Source organism: Pteronotus mesoamericanus, unplaced genomic scaffold, assembly GCF_021234165.1.
Source record: "Pteronotus mesoamericanus isolate MK-2021 breed Mesoamerican mustached bat unplaced genomic scaffold, CSHL_Meso_final scaffold_705, whole genome shotgun sequence".
Classification (NCBI taxonomy): domain Eukaryota; kingdom Metazoa; phylum Chordata; class Mammalia; order Chiroptera; family Mormoopidae; genus Pteronotus; species Pteronotus mesoamericanus.
In genome coordinates, this window is record NW_026555326.1 from 9,692,386 (window position 1) to 9,715,378 (window position 22,993).

At 36.0% G+C, this 22,993-nt stretch overlaps 1 protein-coding gene across 1 annotated transcript in view; it reads left to right on the forward strand.

The window, feature by feature from the left end:
* The window catches only part of SPTA1 (spectrin alpha, erythrocytic 1), a 161,308-nt gene that overhangs the window by 122,423 nt on the left and 15,892 nt on the right, over positions 1–22,993 (forward strand). Inside the window, exons 38-47 of the mRNA XM_054563351.1 lie at positions 303–424; positions 1,291–1,423; positions 1,841–1,939; positions 2,703–2,865; positions 3,469–3,545; positions 7,077–7,286; positions 9,170–9,466; positions 10,647–10,759; positions 11,957–11,974; positions 12,438–12,489. Of these exons, the coding sequence (XP_054419326.1) occupies positions 303–424; positions 1,291–1,423; positions 1,841–1,939; positions 2,703–2,865; positions 3,469–3,545; positions 7,077–7,286; positions 9,170–9,466; positions 10,647–10,759; positions 11,957–11,974; positions 12,438–12,489 (1,284 nt within the window). The remainder of the gene's footprint in view (positions 1–302; positions 425–1,290; positions 1,424–1,840; positions 1,940–2,702; positions 2,866–3,468; positions 3,546–7,076; positions 7,287–9,169; positions 9,467–10,646; positions 10,760–11,956; positions 11,975–12,437; positions 12,490–22,993) is intronic.

The window sequence follows — 22,993 nt, forward strand, 5'->3', positions numbered from 1 at the left end:
AAGTACCATACAGTTAACAAATAATTTGGCTATAAAGGACCCATGGATAAAGACAATGGGGGTGGGAGAGAGGACTGAATGTAGGAGAGGTGTAGTAGGCAGGGCAGGGGAGAGCAATTGGGAAAAATGGGGACAACTGTAATTGAACAACAATAAAAAAATCTTAGTATAAAACAGTAATAAAATTAAGCAATGTTTTAAGTAAATTAAAAAAATAATCTGGCTAGATACTTTACCAGTAAATTATATCTAAATTGGGAGAGATTGTGGGGTAATGCAACATGGAAAGGTGTGTTCTTTAGAATGTGCTGGATATGGCAGATGGGCTGGGAGACAAGGCTGCTGTAGAGCAAGAGGCGATCCAGGAGCGGCTGGCTCAGTTTGTTCAACACTGGGAGAAACTCAAAGAGTTGACTAAGGCTCGGTGAGTTGGGTATTGGAGGCACAACTCTTCCTGTGTTACAGGTATTGAGCTATTGTTGGGGAGCACACTTAAGTGCTTGTTCAGCATCCCCCCGCCCGCCCAGTTACCCATCTCTATCTATCTTCTAAGTACTTCCTCAAATGAAATCTTCCATGAAGTTTTCTCCCACTTACCCCAGGCAGAGTGATTGCTGCCTGTGTGTTCTAAATATACCTTTACTCATACACTTACTTGCAACTGTCTTTTATCATTGTTGACACTTGCAACTGTCTTTTATTGTTGTTGCCCTACATACGTTACCCTTCATCCTAGGTTATTTGCCACATGTCTGTTTTTATATTGCCCCAATTTTATCATTGTATGCAATACTTAACAGTAAAAGAAAGCTTTTCCCCCGCTTATAGCCATACATTTAGAATCATATAGTTAAATGGCCAAATAATTTCTGCCTATAATTACATGCATGTGGGCAAGAGGAAGACATTTCTTTCTGGGGAATAAAAGTACTTTGTATTTTGTAGTGCCTATGGTGTACAAGAAGAAATGCAGTTTTAGAGTAGGAAGAGATTCTGCTTCACTGCTATTATTCTCCAAATCCAAAGTCTTGGCACTTTTGTTTGGACAAGATTCCCTTTACCCAACAAAGAATCCTAGAGAGTAAATGAGACCACAAACTAAACTTGTGGGTCAAAGATCTTCCCCTTTCCAGAGCAGATCATCACAGCTGACTAGCAGACACATACATACTCTTTTGTTCTGTCACCCAGTTCAACTGTAGCTGCCTTGAGAGGCTGTGACTTTTAGCTCCACTTCCACTGCTTACTAATTTTATCTTGTCTTTATTGGGGCTTACTGCTCTGTTATAGAGGGCTTCAGTTGGAAAAGTCCCTAGAATACTTGCAATTTATGGAGAATGCTGAGGAAGAGGAAGCTTGGATCAATGAAAAGGAAGCAATGGTTGTCCAAGGGAATTTTGGAGACACATTGGCAGCTACTCAGGTGAGCAATAAGCTGAATGGATTCATTTTCTTCTCTTTAATATGAATCTCTTCTTAGTCAGTGTTTTCACTTTTAACATTAAAATCTCCTAGTGGGACAAAAAGACTTTAAGATAAGCTCTTAATATAAGACATTCTCGATACTTAATATTTCTCTGGTAGATGCAGTGCTTCATAGAAATGTATAAATTTCAATCTGGAGAAATTCTTTTGTGTTACTTTGATCAACACTCTTATTCCAAAATCCAAAAAAAAAAACCATAAGATCACATGATAAGTTAGAAACAACATCATTTATAAACATTTGACTCTTTTTCTGGTAAGTTTGCCCTTTTTGGAAAGTGAAGAATTTTGGGAGTAGAATGTGAGTGGGATAGATTATCCAGATGTTTTGATTCTCAATGATTCATTTATTTAGAGCTTGCTAAAGAAGCAGGAAGCTTTGGTTAATGACTTTACCATCCATGAAGCCCGAGTGCAAAATGTGTGTGCTCAAGGAAGAGATATCCTGAATAAGGTGAGAGACTCCAGGGATTAAATGTTAAACTTTTATTTTCAAAAGGGATTGGCCCAAATATAGATTCATGAGCAGTGCTAAAATTATAAGTAGAATTTTAATTATCTTGTTTAAGCTTCCCTTTTGTTATTATTGTTGTGCCTCTCAGCAAACTTATTTAATTATGGTTTTCTGGGATTCTTTTTTCAAGTTCTTATAAGAACAACCTTCAGATTTTTAAAAAATTAGTTGTCGAGCCTTGGCCAGGTAGCTCAGTTGATTATAGCACTGTCTTGGTGCACCAAGGTAGCAGGTCCAGTCCCTAGTGAGGACACATACAAGGGTAAACTAGTGAATGCTGACTGGGTGGAGTAACAAATCGATGTATGCCTCAGTCTCAAATCAATAAAATATCAATGAAATAAATATTTACGTATGTATATATAAATATATGAAAGTAAGCTTTATGGATAAATTGTTGACATACTCATGCATAAAATGGCATTTATGAATATTATATAAGTGACTCACTTTAGTCATAGAATATTGTTAAGAATGTGAAAAATATTTCTATGTAAGCCTCTAGGGAGAAGGACCATTTATGATCCTAACCTACTTATAATCTGAGTATCATTCCTTTGTTTAAATGCTTGTTTTTACAAAACCTTGCTGATCTAGTGCTATAGGAAGTTTGGAAGGGAGAGATGAGAACTGTTTAATAGTACTAAAGAATTCACATTTTTGGCCTTGACCTCTCTTTCTCCTTTCAACCTTGGTGCTGCAGGAGGAAAGTGAGCACAAGGAAAGGATTTCTGCCAAGATAGAGGCTCTGAATAAAAAGATACCTTCTCTGGCCCAGGCCATAGCTTCTTGGAAGGTGCAATTGGAAGATGATTATGCATTTCAGCAGTTCAGCTGGGAGGCTGATATGGTAGAGGTCTGGATAGGTATGGTACATGAAGGCCCTGGTTCTGGGGTTTGAAAAACACTGATAATTTTTTTTTATATAGAATGCTTTCTGGGGCTTTCTAACTTACCCTGTAAAGAAATACCTTCCCTTCATTACCCTCTCCTATCTTTTCGAGACACCATTACACTCACATGTATGCAAATACACACACACACACACACACACACACATATACACAGACACATAAAAACATGCTGAGGGTGTGACTAAATACCAAAGAACATCTTTTTGAGAATTAGTGATTTCATATGGGATATTCAGAAAGACAGGACCATTGCAAAACATTCTAGGAAATAAACTGTGTGTTTGATTTAATTATAATTTATATCTGATATGTAATTTGTTTTGTTCTTTGAAACATTCTGGAGCCATCTTGGCTCTAGCTCCATTTCAGTTTTATCCTGGACAAGTGTATAAAAACAATCCATTGGTTCCCAATGCTCTCATAATCCAATGAATCACCAACTTTGAGAGTTTGGAGATCCTCTTGTGACTTGTAGAACATATCCCTTTCCTCCTGACCAAGTCTAATGCAATGCAAACTATCTTTCCCGTCTTATTAATTATCTTTGCTTTTTAGCTGAGAAGAAAACAAGCCTGAAGAACAATGGCAAAGGTGCAGATCTCACTGCCTTCCATACTCTCCTGGCAAAGCAGGTGAGAGCAGTGTTGCATGTTAATTGATTCCAGTGAGGGCCAAGACCCATATCACACAGAAGCCAACAAAATTATTACATTACTAACTTTTGCAGTTTGTTGTCTGTAAGAACTGTAATATTGTTCCTTTTTTCTTACTGATACTGATATTGGCTAGTTTTTTGTTCACTCTCTGTCTCCCTCCCCACTCTCTCTAATTAATCTTGCAATAGGTGTTTATAATTTTTATTAGAGAACCAACTTTTGATTCTTTAATTTATCTCTGTCATATCTTTGTATTATATTCCATTAATAACTTTTTAAATATCTTTATATCTTTATCCTCTTCTTTAACTTTCGTTAGGATTGCTACATTTAATTTTTTTAGATGGATATTGGGATTTCAAATATTTAGCCATTCTTTTAATATATTGACTTAAGGATATAAATTTTTAAGTAAAGTTTAGCTGCATTTCACAAATGTTATATGTTACTTTTGTTATCATTCAGTTAAATATGTTCTGTCCAACTTAATTTCTTATTAGACTCATTGATTATTCTATAGTGTATTATTTAATTTTCAAACATTTGAGAAGTTTTTAATTATTTTTTGACATTTTTAAAATTTGTTTCAGTTTATTTTAAAAATATGCTGTATAATATTAGGGAATTTGATTTATTTTGATAAAATGGCCCATCTTGGTGAGCTGTTTTTGCACAATTGAAAGAAGGTGTATTTTTTTCCAGTGAATTATATTACCTATTAGATTTTGTTAATTATATTGTTTAAATACTTACTGTTTTTACATATGTTATGTCGAGGTTAAAGGTTGTATTGATATTTTGCATTATGCAAACATTTTGATGAGTCAATGCTTTTAATTATGAAATGTTCATCTTTCTAATAACATTTCTTGATATAGTTTTCCTCACACACTAGAATACTACACCAGTTTTTTCTTTGTGTTTGCAGTATATCTGCTTCATCTTCTTTTTTCCTTTTTTAATTTCTCTTTTTTCCTTTCAAATATTTTATTTTTTATGTTATTACAGTCATCTCAATTTTCCTCCTTTGTCCCCTCCACCCAGCCCACCTCCCCATTTCCACAGTCAATCCCTTCACTATTGTCCATGCCCATGGGTCCTGTGTATATGCCTTTTGACTAATTCCTTCACCTTCTTTCAACTAGTCCCCATCTCCTGCCTACCCTCTTACAGCTGTCAGTCTGCTCCATGTGTCTATGCCTCTGATTCTATTTTGTTCATTAGTTTATTTTGTTCATTACATTCAACTTATAAGTGAGATCATATGGCATTTGTCTTTCATTGACTGGCTTATTTCACTTAGCATAATAATCTCTAGCTCTATCCATGCTGTTGCAGAAGGTAAGAATTCTGTCTTCCAATTATTTTTTAATGCTGCATAGTATTTCATTGTGTAAATACACCACAGCTTTTTTAGTATAGTCATATACTGATGAGCACTTAGGCTGTTTCCAAATTTTCAGTGTCTGTACATTTTATTTTATTTTTGTTGTTAATTTGATACATTTATAAATTGTAATATTATTACCACTATAGAATTGCATAACACCTTCATTCTGTCTTATAATTATAGTTTATTTTTTAATAAGTTAAGATTTACTCTCTTAACTTTCAAGTACATAGTACAGTATTATTAGGTATAATTACCATGCTATGCATCAAACCCCAGAACTTGATTAAAGGAAGTTTCTACCCTTCCCTGGTCCCCAGTTCTGAGTAACCATTATTTTAGATTCCACATATAAGTGATATAATACAGTATTTGTCTTTCTCTGTATGACTTATTTTGCTGAACACCATGCCCTCAAGTTGTATTCAAATTGTTGCGAATGGATTCCCTTCTTTCTCATGACAGAATAATATTCCATTATATATATGTATGTATGTTTGTATGCATGCATGTATGTATGCATCTGTCTATCTAGATGGCGTATTATTTATCCGTATATCTGTTGGTAGACACTTAGGTTGTTTCTGTATCTTAGCTTTTGTGAATAATGCTGCAATGAATATAGAAAGGCAGAGTGCCTATATATTTAGATGTCTTTTACAAATATCATATAGTTAGTTTTGTTTTGTTTATCTAATTTGATCATTTTATTGGAACAGTGAGTCTATTTACATTAAATTAGTTCATTTATAAGTTTTGACTTAAGGCTATAAGTTACCTCCCATCCCTCATCCAACTCCTACTTTTTTAGCCAGGGGTCAAAATGCTTCTAAGCATACTTTTAGGGCTTATTCGTTAGTTTGTTGTTTTTGAAAGGTAGCCTTTTTTCAGTTTGCTTTTATAACTGGGATCTTTCAGGGTTTCACTTAAATCTCTCACTACAGATGCTCAAACTTAATGTGTCCTGAACTCAGTACTTTATAACTACAGAAAACTCTACTTAGCATTTTAAATTTGTAACTACTGTGCTCTTCTTGGCTTCTAGGACTTGTGTCCTGCACAATAACCAGAAGAGAGGGGGGACGGGAGGGGGAAGATGGTCAAGGAAAACGTATAAAGGACCCAGGGACAAAGACAATGGGGTGGGAAGATTGAATGTAGGAGGTAGGGGTGGGGAGAGCTAGGGAGAGTAATGTGGGAAAATGAAAACAACTATAAATGAACAACAATAAAAGGAAAGGATCTATAAATTCCTTGAGAGGAAAATGCAGGAAGAATACTGAACCTACTTTTCTGCAGTTCTCTTTCATGGCTCTTCAAAACCTGGCTGCGCCAGTTCCCCAGAACTCCAATTATTGTCATTTTAGCTCCATGAGATCATCTAAAGCTCTAGTCAGCTGCTTTCTCTTCTTACCCTGTACAGTTTAAACTTCAAAAGTAATGGAGAATATTACTCTTACTCAACTGCCATTCCCTCTTCTCTAGAATTTAATCCTTCGAGTTATAGCAATCTGAGTTGCATTCTGATCCTTTTCAAACAGCTGATTTCTTGTATTTTCACCCAGTGATAAAAGTTGTTCTCAAAAAGACAACGGACCAAATACAAGCCACCCTATTAGATTTAAAAGTGGAACATCCTTATTCTGTGATTCTGACACAATATCATAAAAATATCATTTGTGTAATGTAGCATCTGTAGGAGGTCTTTTGTTAGTTTGCATAATTCTAAGATCTGTAGTAGTGAACTGCTAGTAATTAGAAAACAAACTCTAATAAGTGATACAAGACTCTTGCAAAAGATGTGAACTATGGAAAGGATTTAGTTTTGATTTAGAAAATTTGGAATATATAATTTTCTAGTGTTTCCTTAATCTTAATTGTCCACATAAACTAAAATCTAATTATAAAACATATATCCACTGGAACTTGACCATAATCCCAATCCCAAATATTCACATAAGTCTCTAAATCATATTTATTTATCTTTGGTCATCATTCTAAATCTTTCCTAATCCTTATCTTTTTCATGATAAAAATATGCTGGAGCTCAGGTATAAATGACCCTTGGGAATCTGCATTATTTCTCTGTTCAGTGCTTCTCTATGGATCTTTCTCAGGACACACTGGATGCCAGTATGCAGAGCTTTCAGCAAGATAGACTGTCTAAGATAACTGATCTAAGGGACCAACTGGTGGCTGCTCAACACAGCCAGACCAAAGCCATTGAGGAGCGCCATGCTGCCCTGCTGAGGCTCTGGGAACAGTTGCTGGAAGTCTCTGCAGCCCACAGACAGAAATTGCTGGAGAAACAGCTACCCATCCAGAAGGTAAATTTTAGAAATGATGAAACATGGTACGGCCTTGATTGTATGTTAGCCATGGAATCTAGAAACAAATAGTAGAAACTCTGTTTGGATAATCTATAGACATTTGTGTTAGTACTTTGAAAAGGATCATGGAGACATTCTTATTAAGCAAAACTATTTTAATTGGTAGATTTTTAAGACTGATTTATAAGTTATCCAGCTGCCTTGAGAGAGAGGCTACAGGTAATAGAAGAGGTAGGTGGGACAAATGAGTGAAAGATCTTACTGTATAGGAGACCTAAAACTAGCAGGCAGGAGAAACCCTGTCCTTTGTTTAATTTAAATAAAAGGAGAACTAGACAAGTAACACCTGTGTTCTCATCTTTCCTAGCAGGGAAACTTTGCATTTGTCACTTAACATTGCTGAATCTTGATTCCTGCATTTATGAAAAAGGATAACGTCATTGCCATCTTTTGCTGTTCTCTTTTTTTACTATTTAAAAAAAAAGATAATGGATCTGAAAATTTCATTATAAACCACTAAGTTCTATATGGATATAAGTGATTAAAATGTTCTTTCTAATGGTGGATGCTAAAGTATTAGATGTTAATAATTTTAAAAGTTGCTAATAAAAAGAAGTTGGCTGGTCAGTGAAATTACTGAGCACTCCTAGACCATAACAGGTATTACATCATAACAAGTTAAAGTAATTAGAAAACAAACAAACAAATAAAAATCACTTGGTCTGGACCCTTAGTTAATTTCTACTCTATTAAAATACATGAAACCTAATTTAAGGTGAAAAATTAATCAATTAATGGAAAATTTATATATACAGAAGAAAGAGAAAGAAGAAAGCTATTTCACAATCCGATTCTATTATTTTACTTTCTGATTATAAAATATTTGTAAAATATTCAGTTGATACATAGCATTATGAAAATAATATAAAGTGCTTTTTAGGTTTTTATATTCTTCATATTAGCTTTCTCTATATTGGTCTATTTCGGCATATAGATTTTAGAAACAAGCACAAGGAAGATAAACAATGTGCAACTTTGTAATCTCCCTTCTACTTGGGCCATTTTTTCCCTCTTTAAATCCTGTGTTTAAGGATGAAAATTAATTTGCCTAACATAAATCTCCTTGGAACTACAGTCTGCTGACCTGAAATCTGTGATATATTTTTAAATTTAAAACATTCTTGATTACATACTCTTTGGAACAATCCATTGATTTATTTCATTCAGAAATTCAGTCATTCAGAACATACAGATAACTCCAGAGAGTATTGAAGGAATAATGATACAGGTTAGAGAGTAGGAGCATCAGGCATGAGAAGAACCCTGAACACATTTTAGAAGATTGGTAAGACAAGAACTCAGTACAGACAGAGACAGAAGAGAGTTATGGTCTGCAGGAGATCAGGAGAAAGAGAAGAAATGGACAGGATAAGATAGATTGCCTATCCCATAAATGACATTCATTTAATCATTCATTTAACATCTACTCTTGCATGTTTACTATGTGCCAAGTAGAACTGAAACACAGACTTCAGAATAAGAAATCATGTAATCTTACCACTGAAAATGACCTTTGCCATTTTTGGAATCTTAGAGCTAAAACAACTCTAGAAATTATTCAACTTCCTCATTTGTAGATGATGGAAAATATGACCAGGATCACATAACAAGATGCCAAGATCAGGTCTTATGCCTCTAACTCATGTGCCATCCATCTTATTGTATGGTTCCTATTGGTTTTAGTTCTGCCCTCTTAGACTGTTGGCACTGAAAATATTTGAAGAAAATTATTACTTTTTTATTCTCAGTCTTCTCTTGTCTTCTTCTCTTCTCTTTCTACTGAGAAAGATGAAGGTGTCTTTTTTTTTTTTTTTCTTTAGGCTGAGGAGCTATTCATGGAATTTGCGCACAAGGCTTCAGCTTTCAACCACTGGTGTGAGAATGCTGAGGAGGACTTGTCAGAACCTGTGCACTGTGTCTCCCTAAATGAGATTCACCAGCTGCAGAAGGACCACAAGGTCTTCCTAACCTCCTTGATCAGGGCCCAAGAAGACTTCAACTATTTGCTAGAGCTAGATCAGCAGATTAAAACATTAAACGTGCCCTCTAGCCCTTATACCTGGTTAACAATGGAGGTGCTAGAAAGGATGTGGAAGCAAATACATGACACTATCAAGGTAATTTGAGACACAGCAGAGACATTTTTTGGCTATAGTGGTCATGACCAATTAGTTTATTACCCATGTTGAGAGACTTTTGAAAAAGAAAAGAACATGATTAATTGGGACAGCAGTCACAAACTGGACAGTCTAAGAAAAATTTAGAAATGTGTTCACAATAATTACAAACCTCTTCAACATAGTTTGAACAGTTTTATGCTTCTAGATGTTGAATAGTAACTTAGGGAAATGAACATAAGCTCTAGAAGGCAACCCTGAATATAGATTATAAAGAGTTTACAAAGTTTGTATACTTTTTATTTATTTAACATCTATATATTACTCTATCCAATACATTTCCTGTTTTATACACACTTCCAAAAGTGCCATTTAAATGTGTTTTTATTTCATTTTGTCTGTTATAGTGATGTTCATTATAGAAGCTATGGAAACTATTTTAAAAGTTTAAGGGAAATGTTACCATAAAATCACCAATTTTAGATGGCAACTAATTTTTACCTTGCCCTTTAAGCCTGTTCTATGTTGATTTAAATGAAATTTCACCTGGAAAAAAGTAAGACAAAAGTTTTGCCAAAGTAATTTGATTTTACTGGGCTCGGTTTTTGAGACACCTACAAGTACTTATGGGAAGTGACATGAGATTTCCTCACCTTTTATGATAAATTTTGTTATTGTTGTTCATTTACAGTTGTCCCCATTTTTTCCCATTACTCTGTGTGCTTTACCCAGCCACCTCCAACATTCAATCCTCCCCCTTTATTGTCTTTGTCCATGGGTCCTTTATACATGTTTCTTTACTTGAGCCTTCCCCTTCTTTCCCCCAGTTACCTCCTTCCCCCAACTCCTCTGGTCATTGTCAGTTTGTTCTCTATTTCTATGTCTCTGGTTCTATTTTGCTCACTTGTTTGTTTTATTGATTAGGTTCCATTCGTAGGTGAGATCATATGGTATTTGTCTTTCACCACCTGGCTTATTTCACTTAGCATAATACTCTCCAGTTCCATTTGAGGATGAGAAGAGGTGGGCTGGAAGAAATATAAACACAGAGGCACATGCTTCTGGAATATAAATTAGATTTGGGAGAGTTAAGATGTACAGCTCAGCCTGAGAACCAACTATTTTACTGCAAAGAATGATATTTAATGTGTAATACACTATCTGTGATTTTGGTTTCTAGGAACGAGAGCAGGAGCTGCAAAAGGAAGAGACAAGACAGATCAAGAACTTTGAGATGTGCCAGGAGTTTGAACAGAATGCCAGCATCTTCCTTCAATGGATCTTGGAGACCAGGTATGCTGTGATACCTCAAAACTTACTATTTTTATGACACACACTCCATTTCCCATAAGGGTGAAGTACATACATGCAGAGTACATAAATCCCTCCCATGTGAGAAGGGATTCCTGTAGCATTTATGCTGTCCTAAAATCACCAAATCTTATATATGATTTATATTTATAATTGAGGTCTTTCTGTATCAATCTTTGCAAAATTGAGAAATGAGAATTTCAGCCTTATACCCATTGTGTACCTTTCAATCTTCTTTTCTTGATACTTTCACTTTTTTCCAGTTGGCTATAATTACAGTCCAAAAATAATAACAGTTCCTTATGTTTGCATATTACTTGGCACTTTATAACGTACTTCTATATCCATTATATCACTTAAGTTTTAGAACACCCTTGAAAAGAATACAAAGAAGATCTTATTATCTGTGTCCAAATGTAGAAAGAAGTTCAGTACCTAAATTGACTAGCTCAAGGTCACATGTGTATTTATTAGCACAAGAAGAAGTAAAGCATATTGTAAACAACTAATATGAAGTTCTTAGTTGCCTGACTATCAAAGCTGTGATGAGAATCAAGTGAAATAATATGTGCTAATAGCTTTTATTTAATGCAAATTGTTCTATATTGAAAATAACATTTGTCACATCTTCTGAGGCAAATAAGCTGGAAAAAATGAGACTTAGAAGGTGTAATACATTAGAATAAATGGCCTAAGTTGGTAGACTCTATCCAGTAAATGGGTCAGAATTGTGGAATTTTCAGAGTTAAAGATGTGGTTTAGGCAATCCATGATATATACTGTATGTATACACCAGGGACAAAAATAAATCACAGAATTAAAAAAAGAAAATCTGTATCATGGCTAAGAACATCTGAGAAAAATGAAGAAAATATAGCCCATCCTTCTCTTCTTTTGGTTTGGGTTCCTCATCTTCTGGTATCATTTGTCAATCACTGACTATATCACCTCACACATGTGTTCTTCATACAACAGCAAGTGTCTATATGGAAGACTGTTAGTTTCTCAGTGTGAAAGAGACTTTGGGAAGAGTGGGTGGAACATGTCCATGTGTTTTTAGTTACAAAGGATTTAGAATGTTTTATAAGTCTGAAGAAGAAAAAAAATTATTAGAATAATCCATGTTAATATGTTTTCCCTTTCTCTTTTCTTATTCCTGTTCCGGAACTCCATGATCAGGGCTTATTTTCTGGATGGGTCAGTATTTTTTTTATCATGTTCACTTTGTTATACTATTCTGGAATAATTAACTAAGGAGGGCTTATTACTGGGGCATCTTTATCCCATCTTAATCTGATGATGCCTAAATAAAAATGTAAGATGAGAAAGAGAAGCACAATAAATATCATTCTGACTCCATACCTCATTAGGTGGAGTCTAGCTTACACATTAGAGCTAGCGGGGAGGACTGGAAGCCTTTGCATAGGCAGAAAAGAACTAGAAATATGCCTAAATTATCTTCCCATATGTCTGGCAAGGTTACCAACAGACAGAAGGGTTGGTTTCAGGAAAACTTGGTGTTATTAAAATTTATTTAAGAGAGGCCAAATAACTTAGAATAAGTAGCAGTAGAGAAATGTAGAAGCTTTGAGTTTGTCTGTCTGTATGAAATATTGACCTCTGATATTATAAGTAACTTTATCCTTTGGTTCTTAACTAGATCTTTGCTCAAAGAAACAGGAACTCTGGAATCCCAGCTGGAAGCAAATAAAGTAAGTAATGTTTATTCATTAGCTTAGGATATTTCCACAATTAAAAGAGGGAAAAAATAAAGATCACTTAAAGGATTCTTTTAAATAAACACTTTTATGTAAATTCCTTGGTGTGAAAGTCAAGAGCCTAATGCTCTGATGCCAACTCTGCCAAAATTTCATTATAATCATTTGCCATTATTTAATGGGCATTAGTTTGCTTAAATCTCTAAACTGTAATTTCTGTATGTTTACAATAAACTTAATAACAGTTATGTCATTTACTGCTATTGATAATAATAATTATATCATGGAGTTAGTATTATTGATTAAGTAGGGAACAAATGCAAAGCTCCTAGCCTACAACCTGAAACACTGAAAAATTGTTTATTATTTGATAATGACAAGTATTTGACAATGCAATTGAATCTAGATGATCTCTTAACAGTTGAGTGAAGCAATGGGCTACAGCTCTGTTTCTTACCACTTCTTTTCATTATTGACTGCTCCAGGAGAAAATTTTATTAATTTAATTTTATTTCTTCCTAATGAGAGTATTTAAATACTAAAGAATGAGACAGTGTCAGATAAGGAGTTCCAGTTAAGAAAGTGGAATAGGTAAATGCTGTGCTAGTCTCCTCTTATGGCCACATCAAAATTACATCTAAATTATAGAATAACCAACCAAGACAACCATCTGAATATCAGCTGAGCAGAAGTTCTATAACTATGTATACAAAGAAGAAGTGACATCGAGATTGGTAGGAAGCGGAAGAGACTCAGAGCAGGCTGGACCCATACCCAAGTGTGGCAGTTGAAAACTTCAAGTGATATTTCAGCTGCAGAAGTGCCCCATGAGAAGCAAAAGGGATCCTAGTCTCCCCAGCCAGATCACCAGTAGTGGTAAAAGGAACCCTCAATACATCAGCTTCTGAAATTCAGCTGGTAATTTATCCATTTGAATTAGATAGAAAGCTGTTGGAAACCTGGGGAGTTATCCTAAAGGGCCCATGTACTAACTCAGTCATTAACAGGGACTCTCCCAAAGCTCTGGCAGAGAGAGAGAGCAATGGCTTGGAGGGAGCCAGAAACATACAGAGAGACGCTTAGTTGTGCGACTTCAGAGTAAGCACTGGAGGGACAGCCCCCACTGTTTCTGTGTTAAGTCATCCTACAATACAGCTGGTGGGCAGGTGCCATCTTTCATTTGTTGAGCCTTCCCACCACATAGTCAAATCTGATTCTACATTAACTTGGTTAACACTACTCACCCCCATATGGTGACTCCCTGAGAACCTGACTTTCATTCACATACTGCTTGGGACTCTTATAGTAGCTGAGACTTACAGGCAGCCAGCAGGCAGCAACAAGCCTCAGAGTGCCTTGTGAAATTTTCTAAATGGCCTCTGGCCTGGTACCAGTGGCAGCCTGCCTCAGTTTGCAGTATGATCTCTCCCATATACCTCCAGGCCCATGACAGGCAATTACCAAAGATGAATCATGTTGTATTTACTACCAGGTAACATTGGGTCACTCATAGATGCAGCTAACCTGGGCTTGCACCAGACCCTTCCCAAGTGGCTCCCAAACCAGGAAACCTGTGGCAGGATTCAAACCACAACAGAGCACCACATGATTAGCCCAACAAGTGGCACATTCAAAGAGGGTGATCTCAGCAGAGCAAATCTCATTCTATAGGGTCTGGTCCTTCACAGCAGCTTGTACACTGTGATTGCTGTCAGTGCTCACAGACAGTCAACCTGAGGGCTAACCCCACTCATTGACATGCCAACAGCAATCAAGGTTCAAATACAAGAGCAGATACACACAATACAAACATGGGACACTTACAGACACCTGGCTCAGATGATCAGGAAGACTTCACCACTGAGCCCCACAAGGCACCCACGATATAAGGCTACCCTGTCAAGACTAGGAAACATAACAGATGTACCTAATAAAAAGAAACAAACACCAAGAGGCAGCAAAAGTTAGGAGGAACAAGGAAACATGTGCCAATTAAAACAATAGTGAAATTTCCAGAAAAAGAAATGAACAAAATGTAGGTAAGCAATCTGCCAGATACAGAGTTCAAAACACTGGCTATAAAGAAGGTTGATCTTAGGAAGAAATTCAATAAATTGATAAGCATTAAAAGGATATTGAAATCATAAAAAAAAAAAAACAGAAACTAAGAATGCAATAGCTGAAATGAAGAATACACTAGAAGGAATCAATAGCAGATTATATGAAACAGAGGACTGAGTCAATGATTTGCAGTCAAAGTCAGAGCAAAGACCCAATCAGAACAGCAAAGAGAAAAAAAGAATTTTAAAAAAGTAGCTACATTTTAAGGGACAACACCTAGCATAACAACATTTGCACCCTAAGAGTAAGAGGAGAAAAAGAAAGAGAACAATAGATTGAGAACCTATTTGAATAAATAATAATTGAAAACTTTCATAACCTGGCAAAGAAAATACACATATGAGTCCAGGAAGTGCAGTGTCCCAAATAAGATGCACCCAAAAAGATCCACACCAAGACACAGCATAAATAAAATGGCAAAAGTTAAAAACAAAGAAAAAATCCTAAAAGCAACAAAAGAAAAATAATTAATTATCTACAAGGAAACTCACATAAGACTGTCTGCTATTTCTCAACAGAAATGTTTCAGATAAAGCAGCATTAGCACCTAATACTCAAAGTGATGTAAAGGAAAAAAACCTATCACCAAGAACACTCTATCCTTCAAGGCTATCATTTAGATTCAAAAAAGAGAAAAATAGCTTCTAAGACAAGAAAAACATTATAGGGGTTAATTACTACCAAGTCAGTGTTACAAAAAAATGTTGAAAAAGGGAATTCTGTAAGAAGAAAATAGAAGATAAATGCAAATGATAAAATGACAATAACCACACATCAATCAATAATCAATTTAAATTTAAATGGATTAAGTGCTCCAAAAAAATACATACAGTGGCTAAATGATAAGAAAACAAACATTATGCTAAGTGAAATAAACCAGGAAGTGAAAGATGCCTCATGATCTCAACTATAAATCGAACCTAATCAACAAAACAAACAAGCAAGCAAAATATAACCAGAGACATTGAAATAAAGAACAGACTGACAGTAACCAGAGGGGAAAGAAAGAGAGGGGTCATCAAAGAACATGTATAAATGACACATGGACAAAGCCAAAGTTTGAGCATGGGAGGTGGGGGTGACTGGAGAAGGGGAAAGTGGTGGCAGGAAAATGTAGACAACTGCACTTGAACAACAATTTAAAAAATTTTTAAAAAGTGAAATGAAATGAAATTAAAACAATTCCCATACATAAAAGGTCTGTCCATAAAGTATCCAGCTATGCTATGTGAAAAACAGAGACATTTATTAAAGCAGATACAAGATACAAGAAATATTGTACACAGTACAATGATGTCTCAATCTCCTTCAAAGTAGGCACTATGGGTACTTACACAGTTCTCCCAACCACCATCAGCTGCCCATCATATTTTTCTGAATCTCATAGTCTGAAATCCCTTCCTTTTCAAAGGTGATTTTAGTTTTGGGATAAACCAGAAGTGGTAGGTGCCAAATCTAGGCATATGAGGGCTGAGTCACCTTGGTGATTTAATATTTCACCAAAGAACTCTACATGAGATGTGATGCATGGATGGACGTGTTGTTGTGATGAAGTTCCCAATCACCAGGTGCCAGTGTGGCCTTGTGAATCATCCAAGTAGTTTCTGTGGAAGAATGTTCAAACTTAATGAAAAATTTGATGCAGATTCATTGTTCTACTCACTTGGTCATTCTGAATGTGACAGCCACACAGTACACATGCTGACTCAAAAGCTCCTACTGCCATCACTGACTAGAAAAATGAAATTGTCATTGTTCACACATGTGCATTCCAGTCCACTCTCCTTGGCTGCCCAGTTACATCGATGCCATGAATCCATTCTCATTATATAACAATGGTTGGGCTTTTTCCATACAGACATCATATACTGTCTGAGAGAGACCCACTTATGACCAAGAAAAAAGAAAAACAGACTGACTGAAAGTAGTAAAATGGGGAAAAGATATATGAAAACAAAAAGAAAAAAATGGAGTAATAATACCTGTACAGAAAATAAACTTTAAAACAAAGGCTATAATAAGAGACAAAGAAAAACATTTCACAATGGTAAGGGATCAATCCAACAGAGGAATAACCCTTGTAAATATTTATGCACCCTGCAAAGGAACACCAAGATATAGAGAGCAAATAATGACAAACATAAAAGGAGAGATAGACAGTGATACATTCACACTAGGGACTTTAACATCCCATTGACATCAATGGATAGATCTTTTACACAGAAAATCATCAAGGAGAGTAGCCTTAAATAACAGATTAGACAAGATGGATTTTTTTTTATAATCCTCACTCAGAGAACACATTTCAATTAATTTGAGAGAGAGAGAGAGAGAGAGAGAGAGAGAGATTGAGATTCATCCATACATGCCTCAACAAGAGGTCAAACTTGCAACACAGAAATGAAATGGGCAACCCCTTGGTGCATGGAATAATGATCCAACCAACTGAAACACACAGTCAGCATAGACCAGATGGATTTAATTGATATTTTTAGAGCATTTCACCACAAAGCAGAAGAATATACATTTTTTTAAACTGACATGGGACATTTTCCAGGATAGGGCACATGTAAGGCCACAAAGCAAATCTGAATAAATTTAAGAAAATTGAAATCATATCAAACTCCTTCTCCAGACACACTGTATGAAACTAAATGTGAACTAAAAGAAAAAAACTGAAAAACATACAAAAAAATGGATGCTAAATAACATCTATGAAACAGTAAATGGATTAACAATGAGATTAAGGGAGAAACCAAAAGATACCTTGATACAAATGAAAGTGAAAACACAACACAAAATATATAGGAGAGAGCAAAAGTAGTATAACAGGGAAATTCAAAGAAATACAAGAATACCTCAGGAAGCTAAAAACAATCTAAAATAAACAATCTAACTTTATACCTAAGGGAACTAGAAAAAGAACAACAAGCAAAGCCCATAGTGAGAAGGAAATATTAGAGCAGAAATACATGAAATAAATTTTCAAGGAATAATACAAAAGATTGTAAAACCAAGAGCTGTTTCTTTGACAAGATAAACAAGATTAATAATCTTTTAACTAGACTCATCAAGAAAAATAAGGAATGAACTAAAGAAATAAAATCAGAAATGGATAAAGAGGTAACAACTGACACCACAGAAATATAAAGGGGTATAGGAAAATATTACAGACACATATATGACAAGTACTTGGATAATCTAGAAGAAATGCATAAATTTCTAGAAAAATGCAATCTTCCAAGAACACTACTAGAAGAAACGGAAAATGAAACAGGTCAATTAGTACTAACAAAATTGAATCAGTAATCAAAAAAATTTTAACAAATAAAAGTCCTGGACAAGATGTTTTAGTAGGTGAATTTTACCAAACATTCAAGGAAAAATTAATACCTATGCTTTCCATTCTAAATAATTAAAAAGGAAAGACAGCTCCTAAGCTTATTTTCCAAGGCTACCAAGACCTTGATCCCAAAATCTGACTTAGATATTGAAAAAAAAAATTGTCAATCAATAGCCCTGATAAACATAGATGCAAAAATCCTCAACAAAATATTAGCAAACCAAATTCATAAATATCATAAAAAGATAATATACCATGACCAAGTGTGGTTTAGTTTGTGATGTTAGTTTGGTTCAATATTCACAAATCATGTAATGTGATACAGCACGTAAAAAATGAAAGATAAAAATCAGTTGTCATATCAATAGATGCAGAAAATACATTTGACAAAATCCAGCACCCATTTATGATATGAATGCTCAGCAAACTGAGAATACAGGGAAATGTGAATATAATAAAGGACATATATGAGAAATCTGCAGGTAACTTCATAGTCAATGGGAGGGGGGATGAACTTCTTAAGATCAGGGGGGGAAAAAAGAAAGCAAGGATGTCTACTTGCACCAAGTTTTTTTTTTCCACACAGTATTGGAAGTCTTAGTCACAGAAATCAAAGGTGAGGAAAAAAATATCTAAATTGGAAAGGACAAAGTAAAATTCTCATTATTTAGAGATGATATGTCACTATATATAAAGAACCCTAAAGATTCCACTAAAAACTACTAGTACTATTTGGGGTCATTCATGGTTACATAAAAATTTTGGAAATATTTGTTCTATATCTGTAAAATATGAAATTGATATTTTGATAGGGATTGCAATGAATCTATCAATTGCTTTGGGTAGTATGGGCATTTTAATAATATTAATTCTTCTAATCCATGAAAATGTATGTGCTTCCATTTATTTGTGCCTTCCTTAATTTTTTACTTCAGTGTTCTATATTTTTCTGAGTACAGGTTTTTACCTTGTTGGTTAACTTTATTCCTAGGTACTTTTATTTTTCTTGTTGCTGTAACAATGGGATTTTCCCCCTAGTTTCTCTTCCTGATATTTCATTGTTGGAATACAAAAATGCATTCAATTTCTGAATATTGACTTTGTATCCTGCTCTTTTGCCAAATTCATTTATAAGGTTCAGTAATTTTTTGGTGGAGTCTATGGGGTATTTTGTGTATGCTATCATATCATCTGCAAAGAATGACAGTTTTACTTCCTCTTTTCCAATTTGGATGCCTGTTATTTCGTTTCCTTGTCTGATCGCTATGGCTAGAACTTCCAATACTATGTTGAATAAAAGTGGTGAAATCAGATGCCTTTGTCTTGTTCCTGATCTTAGTGAGAAAGCTCTTAATTTTTTGACCACTGAGTATAATGTTGGCTGTTAGTTTCTCATATATGGCCTTTATTATGTTGGGGAATGCTTACTCTACTCCCACTCTGCTGAGTGTTTTTATCATAAATTGGTGCTGTACTTTGTCAAATGCTTTTTCCGTATGTAGTGATATGATTGTGTGCTTTTTGTCTTTTATTTTGTTTATGTGATATATTATGTTTCAAACTGACAGAGAGCAGAGGGGAGTGAGGAGAGGGAAAATGGGGGAAGGGAGGGGAAGAGTCTAGTCGAGGAACATGTATAAAACACCCATGGTAATGGAAAACAGGGTGGGGACTGACTGAAAGAGCAGGGAGTGGGGTGGGCAAGGTAGGGGAGAGCAACAGGGGAAAAACTGGGACAGCTGTAATGAAAAAACAATACAGATTTGAAAAAAACAAAAAAAAATGGCAGAGGAGTGAACGGGAGTCACTCTGACCTCCTCCCAAGACCAAAATGGAATTGTGACTAAATAGTGGACAAATCACCTGAAAAACAACAGAACTATAGATGGAAAGGAGCTTTGGAGCCGCAGACAAACAGTGGAATCAACTGTCACACATCCAAACAGGTGAGAAGTGCAGTGGAGGCTCGAAAGGGTGGGTTAGGCACCCACAGGTGCCAGCAACAGAGGGACATTCAAAAGGTCAGTTGGATTCCCCTGAGAAGAACAGGGTCTGAATCATAAACAGGGACCCCTAAACTAAACAGCTGAATCCAGGAAAACACACATACAAAATGCAACCCCAAAAAGCTTAGCGGCACTCTCTGCCAGCGACAGGTGGCTGGAGATGCAAAGAGACATTTAAAGGGCCAACGCAAAAATTTCCAGTGGCAGCCGCCCTCCTTGATATCTGGGTAGAAGCAGCAGCAGAGTGGGCTGGTGCCTGAGGAAAGATTGGTGAGAAAACCTTGTGAAAAGAACTGAGACGGTGCCCAGCAGAGCCCCAGTCATAACTCACCTCTCACTCTGCAGCTACCATCTCGCTCAGGTATAAGTGAATCAATAAACCTGCCCTCTGCACACTCTGCACACAGCCTGTGTACATGTGGGCAGGTGGATGAGTGCAGAATGGCTGGAAAAAATAGTGGATCCTTGGCTGAAGGGGTAACAGAGCTGTCCAGAGATCCTTGAAGAGAGATTGGAGACAGAGATGTTGGGGAAAGAACTGGTGGAATAACAGGGAGTCCCGGTGCTGACTCCTTCCTCAATCCATGTTCTCCATCTTGCTCAGGCAGATTACTTCCCTGAGTGACACCAGCCGAAAAGAACACGTTAGCCTCCCCATCAGGAGACATTACTCCACCCTTTGGTACCTAAACCTAACAGATGAGAACACAGTGTCCAGATTGACAATTACAGGAAACAGACACAGATAGTAGATTCCTGGAAGGCTCAAACAAATGGCCCAAGGTCAGATACGGTCAACAACTGACATCATTAGAGGCAGACCCAAAAAGAAAAGAGAAAACAAATAAATAAAAATACCTGCCTACTACCATAGAAGTTTAATCCACAAAATCAGGCTCTAGAGGAATCGATTGAAGAGGAAGTAAAAAAAAAAAGGGGGGGGGCTCTCACAAAAATGAGAAGAAAAAGAAGTTTCCCCAAATGAGTTGAAAAGGGGACTCCCGACAGTGAGAGCTAAATGAAATAGAGGCAAGGGAAGTATCAGATATGGAATTCAAAACAATGGCTCCAAGGAAGCTCAATGAGCTCAGCCAGCTCAAAGACAACTATGAGAAACTGCAGAGAAACTATCAGGATCTTACAGCAAACTATATCAGCCTGGAAAAGGACATAAGAACTATCAAGAAGAGATAAGAAGTTATGAAGAATACCATTTCTGAATTGAAGAACACAATAGAAGAAATCAAAAACAGGCTAGGTGAACCAGAGGATCAAATCAGCGACTTGGAGGACAAGGAAGAAAAAGCTCCCAGAAAGAACAAGAAATGGAAAAAAGACTCAAAAAGAATGAAGAGGGATTTAGGGAAATGCAGGACAACCTGAAACGCAATAATATCCGCATAATAGGGATAACAGAAGGAAAGAAGAGGAGCCAGGGATAGATGACATCTTTGAAAAAGTAATGATGGAAAGTTTTTCCAATTTGAGGAGAAAAAGATCTCATGGGTCCAGGAAGAATAGAAGGCCCCATTCAAGAAGAACCCAATGAGGCCTACTCCAAGACACATCATCGTGAAAATGGCAAATATCAAAGACAAAGTAAGAAACTTAAAGGCAGCAAAGGAGAAACAGGTAGTAACATAAAAGGGAGCCACAATACAGCTAGCAGCTGACTTTTCAACAGAAAAACAGCAAGCCAGAAGGGAATGGCAAGACATATTCCAAGGAATGAAAAGCAAAGGCCTGCAGCCAAGACTACTCTACCCAACCAGGATCTCAATTAAAATGGAAGGTGAAATAAGGGGTTTCGAGACTAAAGACTAAAAGAATACACCTTCACCAAACCAGCACTGCAAAATATGCTAAAGGGACTGGTTTAAGACTATGAAGAAAAAGAGTGAGAAAGATAAAAACACAAGTACAAAGGGAAAAAATGAATAACTCTCAGTGAAAATGGACTAAATGCCCCAATCAAAAGACACAAGATAGCTAAATGGATAAGAAAACATGATCCACACATATGCTGCCTACAAGAGACCCACCTCAGAACAAAAGATCTACACAGACTGAAAGTAAAGGGATGGAAAAAAATATTCCAAGCAAATGGTCAAGAAAAGAAAACAGGGGTAGCAATACTTATTCAGACAAAATAGATTTCAAAACAAAGGCCATAGAAAGAGACCCACAGAGACATTTTATAATATTTAAAGGAAGGATCCATCGAGAAGACATAAACATTGAAAACTTATATGCACTCAACATAGGAGCACCAAAATATATAAGGAAAATCGTAGAGGACTTCAAAAAAGATATAGACAGGAACACACTGATAGTAGGGGATTTTAACAGCCCACTGTCAAACTAGGACAGATCTTCCAAACAAAATATCAATAAGGATATTGTGGATTGAATGACACATTAAATTAAATGTACTTAACTGACATATATAGAACCTTACATGCAACAGAAGCAAAATGCACATACTTTTCAAATATGCATGGAACATTTTCTTTTTCTTTTTTTTCTTTAAGGATTTTTAATTAATTTATTTATTTTTTCAAATACATTGGTCTCTGCCTCCCCCCCCACCACTTTCCCTTGCCCCCCTCCTCCTTCCCTCCCTCAGCTCTTCCCCTTTGGTTTTGTCCATGAGTCCTTGCTATATGTTCCTTGACTTTCCCCTTCCCTTCCTTTCCCCTGCCCCGCCTCCCTCCTTCCCTCTTGTCTCTGTTGATTTCTTTTCCTAGCAGTGTTGCTGGTCTTATTTTCCTTGCATCTTTGTATTGTTGGTTAGGTTCCGCTTATAGGTGAGATCATATAGTATTTGTCTTTCGCCCCCTGGCTTATTTCGCTTAGCATAATGCTCTCGAGTTCCATCCATGCTGTTGCGAAGTTTAGTAGTTCTTTTTTTCTTTCTGCTGTGTAGTATTCCTTTGTGTATATGTACCATAATTTTTGATCCAATCATCTACTGATGGGCATTTAGGTTGGATCCAACACTTGGCTATTGTAAATTCGGCTTCTATGA